This window comes from Geotrypetes seraphini, chromosome 16 (assembly GCF_902459505.1).
Source record: "Geotrypetes seraphini chromosome 16, aGeoSer1.1, whole genome shotgun sequence".
Taxonomy (NCBI): Eukaryota; Metazoa; Chordata; class Amphibia; order Gymnophiona; family Dermophiidae; genus Geotrypetes; species Geotrypetes seraphini.
The window spans coordinates 7,973,277-7,984,413 of record NC_047099.1 but is presented as its reverse complement, the minus strand read 5'-3'; the positions used below and the strand labels follow the sequence as shown (position 1 = coordinate 7,984,413).

The window sequence follows — 11,137 nt, the reverse complement described above, 5'->3', positions numbered from 1 at the left end:
TAAAGCTGTTTTTAAGGTCAATTTAAACCCAAAGAAATTCCTTTAAGAGAGACCATAATCCAACACTTGCATGATGCTTTCTGAAGGATTCTTAAGGTATTACTATGGGATGTCTGTAAAAATAAGAGAATATGGGAAACAGAATCCATGAGGATGGCATGAGTTATTGTAAGGGAGCAAATCAGTGGGTCTTGAGCTTATGAGGGGCCATTGAAAAGTTCTCAACCCAACAAAGCTGTTGCAGACTCCATCGAGTGCTATATACTTAGTCGAATGCTTTTCCACTTTTTCGTTCCTTCAGAATATAGTCCTCGATGGAGTCTGCTCCAGCTTTGTTGGTTGGACTGAGAACTTTTCGGCGGCCCCATATTGAAGCCTAAAATAAAAGAGAATAGAAGACAGAACATGAAAGACCAAAGTTGTCTGGTAATTTAAGTTCTTACAGCTATTTATCATTTTATATCAGTGTCAGACACAGATAAGAAAGACAGTTCCTGCCCATCAGGCTTTACAATCTTTAATCAGGAGAAACAGATATAGCCAACAAGAGCAGTTGTCAAGATGCTAAAATAACATTTAAAAAGGTGAGTTTCTAGACTCAGTTTGAAAAGTGCTGGAGACAGAGTACGACACGTTAAATACTAATGGGGAATATTACCGTTAACACTGGTCTTAAAACTTTCATCTCTTTCTATTGTCTCTTGTGTTTCAGTTTCCCGACAGTTGATAAAGTGGAAGGAATGTCAGTCAGCAATGAAACCAGAGTCACATATTTCATCCTCCTTGGACTTTCTAGCGATCCAGGTTTACAGATCGTATTTGCTATACTGTTTGTAGTGATATATCTGCTGACTGTATCTGGAAATCTTCTCATTGTGGTAACCATTTATGCAGATTCTCACCTTCACTCTCCCATGTATTTCTTCCTGAGCCACCTGTCTTTCTTAGATTTGACCTTTTCGACAGTCACTGTTCCCAGAGCCATCGTTAACTTTCTCTCGGAGAGCAAAACCATTTCTTTCAGCGACTGCATTGCTCAGTTGTTTTTTTTCCATTTCATTGGCTGTGTAGAATGCTTTCACCTGACTCTGATGGCTTATGACCGCTATGTTGCCATTTGCAATCCCTTGCGCTATACCACAATAATGAACAGACGGTTCTGTCTCCTACTGGTGTTTTCCACATGGGTAGGCGGTTTTATTCATTCTTTTATACAGGCATTTCTAACAGTCCAGCTGCCCTTCTGTGGTCCAAACGAGATAGATCATTTCTTTTGTGATGTCCAGCCCTTATCTTTGTTGGCTTGTTCTACTATCTTTATCAATGAATCCATTGAAATAGCAAACACTGGATCCATATCTCTTGGTTGTTTTTTAGTGGTGTCTATATCTTATGCATACATCATCTCCACTATCTTAAAAATGCGTTCATCTGAGGGAAGGCGAAAAGCCTTCTCTACCTGTGCCTCTCACCTCCTCGTGGTCACTTTGTTTTTTGGTCCCTGTGTCTTTATCTACATGAGACCTTCGGTGACATTTACAGCTGATAAACAGATTTCTGTTTTTTACACCATCATGACCCCTTGGTTAAACCCTGTCATTTATACTCTCAGAAACGAGGAGGTAAAGAAATCCATGATGAGGCTTGGAGGTAGGAAAGTCTCTTTTCTAGAGAAGCAAATGAACTGATTTCCTGTCCATTTAACAGAAGATACCATTGTGTAAACAATCTGCTCTCAATGCTTGACTCATTAATCTACCCTTTAAAATTCTGATTATTTTTCTTTTGATTAATCTATTAATGGAATTTCCATTGAAAAGTAAAGGTGAATGAAATATGTTCTTAGGGAAAAATGGAAGCTATGGGGATCATAACAAAAAAGATAAAGACATCTGAAAACTGTAATAAGTTGGCACTTGAATGTCCTAATCGCCAGGACATCCAAGTGCCAATTTTTGAAGCCAACTTTCTGGGTGTTGTGTGAGACGTTTAACCCGCTATGTGTTCAGAGTTCCAGGGCTCATGCTTGGAGGTGGGTTATGGGTGGGCTTCGGGTGGGTTAGACTTGGATGTCTTGCAGGGATAATTGAACCTTTTCCAGACGTCCTAGACAGAACTTAGACGTTTTGGGTTAGACCTGTTTTATAAGCATCTAAGAGCCACAAAGGTACCCAAAGGATTAAGTAATAAACCCTTACACTCCCCTAGTGGTCACTAATCCCTTCCTACCCCACAAATGATCTCAATGAAACAGTACATACCAGTCTCTAGAACAGCAGCATTTGGTTTGAGAAAGTTCAGTAGAATATCACACAGGTAGGTTACTTAAGTAATCCGGTGGATGGGCTAGTGAATCTAACCACTACATTTATGGTGGAAAGAGTGAGGCCACCAAAACCCTATTCTACTGCTATATAGGTGCTATATAGCTTCTTGACTTATTTTCTGCCTAGGTGCCACATGACTCTTAGCATGCTCTAAAGCAGGGGTGTCCAACCTGCGGCCCCGGTCGAGGGCGATACGGTGTTTTCCTCTGCTGCCCCCGGGTGTTTACCGTCTTGCCGGCCCCCTACTCTGTCTTGCTGCAGCGTTTGCGCATTTGTGCAGCCCCAGAAACATTTTTTTTGGCCAATGCGGCCCAGGGAAGCCAAAAGGTTGGACACCCATGCTCTAAAGTTTGTTAGCACTTGCTAAATGCTTTTTTAGTTTGTTTTCTACCTAGGGGCCCCATGGCGCTTAGCACACTCTGTTAGTACATGCTAAGTTTTTGTAAAAGGGTCTCACGGTGCATAAGAGCAAGGGGGTGGAACATGGGGTTGTTGCAACTTAAATATACCACTTACAGAATACCACAGCTTGCCATGTTTTGAGAACTGCAGTTAAATTAAGGAGGTCTCTTTACTTAGGTGGCTAATGGATTTAGCACACAGTAATGATTAGCACATATTGAATGCTAAGAAACCCACTTGATTGTAAACTGCCTAGAAGTCACAAAATTGTGGCGGTATAGAACAATAAAGTTATTATTATTATTATTTAGTTCTGAATTCTATATATAGTGCCTAAAAAATCAACTCCAAAAAATATGTAAGCGTTATTCTATAAAGGTGCCTAAATTTGGGTGAAGTGGTTCTCAACCCTCTCCTGGGGGACGGGTTTTCAGGATATCCCTAATTAATATGCATGAGAAAGTTTTGCATATAATGGAGAAGACAGGCATGCAAATCTCTCTCATGCATATTCGTTAGGGATATCCTGAAAACCCAACTGGCTGGGGGTCTCCCAGGACAGGTTTGAGATCCACTGGAATAGTGCTTACACCTGGGAGCTACACCATTCGCACCAAAGGGAAAGTGGTACAAATCATCACACGTATGGATCCCGTGTGTAAATTTACATGCATGAATTTAAATGAAATCCAACTAATGCTGGACACCGGATTTCTAGAAGATTCACGGGATGTGATCCAAACAAGGTCTACCCTGCTGTTGATCTTTGCAAGTGAAGTAGATAAGGTATTAATCATGAAAACATATTTTAAAAACAAAAATACCAAATTTTGTGGAGATGCAATATTATTTCCAGATGTGGCTAAAGCCACCCAACTTAGAAGAAAGGCATTTCTTTCATTGAAATCTAGAGTATTGGCTTTTTTAATTCCCTTGCAAATGTATGTTAAAGTTTCAAGAGAAGAAATTTGAATTTTTGGGATCCCATTCAGTTGGAACAATTTTTGACTTTACATGAGCAACAAAAGGAGTAATTGCTCGTAGGAGTGTGTGGCGCAGTGGTTGGATCTACAGCCTCAGCACCCTGGGGTTGTGGGTTCAAACCCCCTGCTGCTCCTTGTGACCCTGGGCAAGTCACTTAATCCTCCCCCCCCCCATTGCCCCAGGTACGTTAGATAGATTGTGAGCCCACTGGGACAGAGAGGGGAACAATGCTTGAATACCTGATTGTAAAAACCACTTAGATAACCTTGATAGGTGGTATATAAAATCCTAATAAACTTGAACTCTAATTTGTAGGAGTGATTAAAGTTTCACCATGTATGGCTGATCAATATTAGTTAAGTGAAAATTTTATTTTTGAGGGGAAACTGTTTCTAAGCTTAGCTTTGTGGAGTGACGATGTAAGCAATCCACATGAAAATAAAATGATCCAAGCAGCGTTCTTCTTACAACTCTCCACATATCAGTTTTTCCATGTATCTACCACCATAGGACTTTCAGGGACCCCTGAAGAAGACTATCTTGTCAAAACGCGGACTGTGTTACGCTTTCAGCGGACTAGGTCCTTTAGGTTTTTATGTGGATCATTTTATTCTCATGTGGATTGCTTAATTGTCTTTTTGGAACTTTTATTTTAAAACTTCAATAGTGCAATACAACAAATGTAACATGTAAAAGTACAATAAAAGCATATTCAATTTACACATGTTTTAATCAACCATTTCCCCCAACCTCCCACCCACCCAATGATTATTCAATAAAACACAATAACGTAGATTACCGTAAAAAAAAAAAACATACCCAAGTCTAATTACTAATATCTTCCCCCCCCAAATGTACCCTAGAAATAACCTAAGACTGAAATAATCCCCCCACCCTTCCCTGGATATGTACCTAAATGAACAAAAACTAATTCACATCAATAATCAATTACAAAGATGTAACATAAAATGTCAATTGGCCCCATATCAAATTAAATATATTTCCATGTCCCAAATTATCAGCGTTCATCCTTTCAAGTCTATAACTGGAGCAAAGACTTGCCCACCAGAACAAAAAATTTAAACAATCAAAGTTTTTCCAGTTTGCGGGGATATTTTTTAATAAAGTCCATCTCAGGAACATCGTCACTCCACAGCGTTTTTTGGTTTTCCTTGGATTCTTTTCTCTGTGGATTCTTTGGGGGTCAATTCTTTTTGGTTTTGTTTAAGCTTAGCTTAGCAAATTGATCTTAAATTTCCTAACTTGTTTGCATAAAACTAAGGTTAAATCCTCTCGTAATGTGGGCTACATGGAAATGTTGATTATAATTGATGTGGAATATGTAAGATATGAAGAATCCATTCCTTACTGTTCTATGTGAACAGTATTGAAAATTATTTTTTAAAAAGAAGCCAGTTAGCTCTAATTGGCTCGTTATTCAATTATTTATTTATTTATTTAATTTTCTATACCGTTCTCCCAGGAGAGCTCAGAATGGTTTACATGAATTTACCAAAACAGCACTAATAAGAAACCCTAACTGGATCGTAGCCAATAAAATCCAAAAAGTAATTAGGGTACAAAGAAATTGGCTAGCTCACCTAATCCTTGGGGTGAAAAAGTCTAAGGAGATGGGGCGAATCTACAGATTAGTAAATAAATAATGGACATCAGTATGAGCCCTTCGTACATAAACGAACGTAAACCTCTGGCTCGGGCAGTATCTCGAGGTGACCAGCACCAGACCGCAGTCTAATTGAGAATAGCCTCATACATCATATAGTCCAAATGTGTCTGAAAATTTGCATTTTCAGACACATATGGACTATATGATGTATGAGGCTATTCTCAATTAGACTGCGGTCTGGTGCTGGTCACCTCGAGATACTGCCCGAGCCAGAGGTTTACGTTCGTTTATGTACGAAGGGCTCATACTGATGTCCATTATTTATTTACTAATCTGTAGATTCGCCCCATCTCCTTAGACTTTTTCACACCAAGGATTAGGTGAGCTAGCCAATTTCTTTGTACCCTAATTACATGAATTTATTCAGGTACTCAAGCATTTTTCCCTGTCTGTCCTTTTGGGATCACAATTTATCTAGTGTACCTGGGGCAAGGGGGGTTTAAGTGACTTTCCCAGGGTCACAAGGTACAGCATGGGTTTGAATCCACAACCCCAGGGTGCTGAGGCTGTAGCTTTAACCACTGGGCCACACAAATTGAGTGTGTGCCCAAATCTGCACTCATAGCTCAAAGCACTTAAAAGTGCACTTAAAAGAACTTAAAAGTGACAAATCCCCTGGACCGGATGAAATTCACCCGAGAGTCTTGAAGGAATTGAAGGTTGAAATCGGAGAGTTATTGCAAAAACTTGCAAACCTGTCAATCAGAACTGGTCAGATACCAGACGACTGGAGGAAAGCGAACGTCACGCCAATTTTCAAAAAAGGATCGAGAGGAGAACCGGGCAACTATAGACCTGTGAGTCTTACATCTGTCCCCGGCAAGATGATTGAATCACTGATCAAGGATAGCATAGTTCAGCACTTGGACACACACGACTTGATGAAACCCAGTCAACATGGATTCAGGAAAGGGAAATCGTGTTTGACGAATTTACTCCAATTCTTTGAGACCGTGAACAAGCAAATTGATAGTGGAAAGCCGGTGGACATAATATACTTGGACTTCCAGAAAGCATTTGACAAAGTTCCACACGAAAGACTTCTCAGGAAACTACAAAGCCATGGCATAGAGGGAGATATACAAAGATGGATAGGCAAATGGCTGGATAACAGGAAGCAGAGAGTGGGCATAAATGGGAAGTTCTCCGACTGGGAGAAAGTGACTAGTGGTGTACCCCAGGGCTCGGTACTTGGGCCGATCCTTTTTAATATTTATATCAATGACCTGGAAAACGGAACATCCAGTGAGATCATCAAGTTTGCAGACGACACAAAACTCTGCCGGGCAATCAGATCGCAGGAGGACAGTGAGGAACTCCAGAGCGATTTGTGTCGGTTAGAAAAATGGGCGGAGAAATGGCAGATGAAGTTCAACGTGGAGAAATGCAAGGTAATGCATTTAGGCAGTAAAAATAAGGAATACGAGTACAGAATGTCAGGTGCAACTCTGGGAAAAAGTGAACAAGAAAGGGATCTGGGTGTACTGATAGATAGGACCCTGAAGCCGTCGGCACAATGCGCGGCAGCGGCAAATAAGGCAAATAGAATGTTGGGCATGATAAAGAAAGGAATCTTGAGTAGATCGGAGAAAGTTATAATGCCGCTTTATAGGGCAATGGTCAGACCCCACTTGGAATACTGCGTCCAACATTGGTCTCCCTACCTAAAGAAGGATATAAAACTGCTGGAGAGGGTGCAGAGACGAGCAACTAAACTAGTGAAGGGTATGGAGAAACTGGAATATGAGGATCAACTTAAAACACTGGGATTGTTCTCCCTTGAGAAAAGGAGACTGCGTGGGGATATGATCGAGACCTTCAAAATACTGAAAGGAATCGACAAAATAGAGCAGAGAAGATTATTTACATTGTCCAATTTGACACGGACAAGAGGACATGAAATGAAGCTAAGGGGGGGCAAGTTCAGGACTAATATCAGGAAGTTCTGCTTCACACAGAGAGTGGTTGACATCTGGAATACTCTCCCAGGGGAGATTATTGCGGAATCGACAGTCCTAGGCTTCAAAAGCAAACTAGATGCATATCTCCTTGAGAGAGGCATATAAAGATATGGTTGGTATAAAATAAGCCAGGTGTATACCTAGCAGGGCCTACGCGTGTGCGGATCGCCGGACTTGATGGACCGAAGGTCTGATCCGGAGATGGCGCTTCTTATGTTCTTATGTTCACCATTTATAGAATTTAGATATCAGTACTAAGAAGCCCATGTTACACCTTTTGCTTTGTTATTAGCGTGCCCTAAGTCTATGGTTGGTATAAATGTAGTCACCTAAATATTAGCATGCCCAAGCAGAATCTGTCAGCCCCAAACCCTGATACCCTCTCAGGGCCTGATTCCATATATGTCGAATAAAAAACTAGACTAGAACCTTGGGAACTCTGTTCTTGCTAGCTTACCCTTGTAAGTATGTTGTAAAATATATGGGATTGAAGTATGTATTTTTCAAACCACAATATCTGAGAACCTTTCTAGATATGAAGAAGATCAGAAGAGCTACAGAGTCAACTAAGGAGTGAATTAAGAATATGAACTCAAAGGGATTCAGTTTTCTGCTTTTTCCTTATATTTTCTTTCCTAAATTTCTTGTAGGTTATGATGACCCCCCTCCTGAACATTATAGTGGTCGAACGAGGTTTATTATTTGTTGCTTTATCTCCTCTTTTGGGAGGAAAGTACGTAACGATTTCCTCAAAGATGTTTTATGCCGTGTTTCTGTGTCAAGTGCTATGCTTGTAAATTACAATTAAACTTATAAATAATTTTTTTTTAAAATGGCGCCAGTTAGTGCAGCGCTAAATATAATTTTATAAAAATTAGGTGTCCATTATAGAATTATGCTTCATGCTACCTAAGGCTTACTCTGTTTACATCGGAGTTTTCTTGGCCTAAATGCCTGTGCCTAAATTAGGTATCCAATGGCAACTAACTCAAAAACACGCCCATGATCTACCCCCCTAATCACGCCTACTTTTAACTTTGCACTAAGCGCCTAACTTGTAGGATTACACCGACCAAGTTAGGCATCTATCTTTCATATTAATGCCAATAAAGATGTGTTGAGTGCCGATTATCGGTACAGATTTAGCCTAGGCTTGCCAATGTAGACACCTAACTTTTGGCATACTTTATAGAATTTAGGAATGAGAGTGTGTCATCAGGGCATGTGGGAAGGGGTGTCCACTCATACAATTTCTCTCTTAGCACGATTTGAGCTTTGGGCTGGAGAAAGATTTTAGGCCAGAAGAACTAACAAATCGATTCTGGAAGAGATCAAACCGGCTATGTCACTCAAAGCTTAATTTATGAAGTTATGACTGTCTTATTTTGGTCTAAATACCTTCAATTATTTAATGCACCACACAAATCCTCCTAATGCTGCTGAATAGAATAAAATAGAATATTGAATATATATAGACCGTGGAGCTCAAGTGTTTGCTAGTATTACCTTCGGAACTGGTCTCGGTAAATTACCATATCGCAGACTATCATTGATCCAATTTGTCAGTTAATTCAATTTTTAATACTATTTATTGTTTTTTGTTTTATCTTTGTGATTTTATCTTATTTTTCTTATAAATAAATATGTATAGAGCTGATGTTATTATACATCCGTAATGTGGGTTTTATCAGTTATTTAACTTGAGCGTAACTTCCTCATCGTCTATCCATGATTACTGTTACGACGGAGGAACTCCATTTCGCTTTGCCAACCTTGGCTAGAGCTTCTTCAGGTAAATTAAGATTTAACGATGATGGTCATTAACGCCATTGAAGTCTTATTTTGGTCACATCATCAGAAGAGAGAGATCACTGGAGAAGGACATCATGTTTGGGAAGATCGAAGGAACCAGGCAAAGAGGGCAACCTGCAACCAGATGGCTGGACACATTCAAAACAACCATAGGGATGACGCTGGAGGACATTATCAGACTAGCACATAACTGATGGCTTTTTAGTTCTGTAATCATCAAGTCACTAGAACTCGAACACGAGTCATTGATGTCTAACAACAGTGTATGGTAATTTCTTACTGCAGAAAGGGGCTGAGAATTAAGGGGAATGTAACTTATTCATAGTTTAAAAAAATATTCCACTGCATTAGTTAATTGATAAAATGTTAGGAATGTCCCAACAGTTGACAGTTTGATTTTGCAGCAAGTGCATCCTACGTTTGTAATCTTAACACACTAGGGCTCTCATTGACTTGTCTAAGCTCACAAGGAATGTCAGAGGGAGAAAGAAGATTTAATAACTTTATAATAATAATAATAACTTTATTCTTATATACCGCCAATAATCTTGCGACTTCTAGGCGGTTTACAATGAGGAGAAACTGTACAGACAGCGAATTACAGAGTATAACAGTGAACATCTGATATTAACAACATTAATAATAACAACAGTTAATATACTGCCGGACCGGGAAGTTCCGTGCTATTTACAATGAGTTAGAAAAGTTTCATAAATTGATTGGAACATTCATAGTTTAGAGATTAGAGGTTAACAGTTTACAAGATCAGATATGGGTGGAATTACGAAGGGGGCTATTGTCCTTATTCGTTACCTATGTAATTCGAGAACAGGTATGTTTTTAGGTGTTTCCTAAATTCACTATAGTTGTTTGAGTGTGTGATTAGTTTTCCTAGGTCTTTGCCCCATAAGGCTGCTTGGTACGATAGAAGTTGTTGATGATGTCTCTTATATTTGCATCCTCTAGCCGTTGGGGAAACGAATTTCAGGTGGCTTTGAATTTGAACACTGGCTTCCTTCTGTCTTACTGCTCTAAATATCTTTGTTGCATCTCACTGCCCAGTAAGATATTCTTCTTTGCATTTTATTAAAAGAAAAGTATAAGTTATGAGGGGTGAATATAATAAGGACATTTTACTTTTACAACTTTTGTTGTTCCAAGAATTAGAAGGAACATAGCTCAACACTGAAACTTAGTAGAGGTAAACAACATCCCCTCTAAGGTGCTCAGTAGTCCTTCACCCATCTCCGCACCACCAGGAGTAGTCTATTAATACTGTAATTTTAGTCGCAAAGGACTTGGGCAGACTGGATGACCTGTGTGGTCTTTATCTGCCATCATTTACTGCATTACTGTGTTACCTATCCAGAATAAAACATTTCCCCTGTAGATTTCAGCTGCTTCTCTTTAGACCTGCTGCTGTGTTTTACTCTGTTCTGAGATCCCAGCAGAAATAACCCAGTAGCACTTGATAGAAATTGTTTCGGGAATTGAGAAAGAAACAGTCTGCATTCAATAGTCTGCATGTTTACCTAGGCACATCCCCTCTAGAATTGTTGATTATCTACACGATTATCTAACCAAGCTTTGAATTTATAGTTATAAAACACTTTTCACACAAAATAGATATCTAGATTTACATAGCAGATGATGTTACAAAAAGACCAATTAGTTCACACAGCTTAGGATCCATCTCAGTGGTCATCAGCAAGATATCTCCTCTTTTTTTGTTCTCTACCATTCCTTTTTAAATCTTTGCCAGTGTAAGTCTGACAGAAGTTCCTACCTGATTAAATATCTCAAGGCTCAGGGCTGCCCAGTCACTGATTTTCAGCAGCACTTAACTGGGCAGAGCCTCTGAAATTCTGCATATCGGATCTGACTGGCCCTAAAAATGTGGGCATTGGGGAGGTCAGCAGTTATGTGGGTGCTGGAGTGTTCAGTGTCAGTGCCTGCATAACTGT

The 11,137-nt window shown here is 39.7% G+C and overlaps 1 protein-coding gene across 1 annotated transcript; it reads left to right on the top strand.

Annotated features, from left to right (window-relative positions):
* Positions 1 to 740: 740 nt before the first annotated feature.
* On the top strand, positions 741 to 8,658 carry LOC117350424 (olfactory receptor 1509-like). Its single transcript, XM_033924703.1, has 2 exons — positions 741 to 1,658; positions 8,554 to 8,658. Exons 1-2 carry the CDS (start codon positions 741 to 743, stop codon positions 8,656 to 8,658), a joined length of 1,023 nt encoding a protein of 340 aa, XP_033780594.1.
* The last annotated feature ends 2,479 nt before the right edge of the window (positions 8,659 to 11,137 follow it).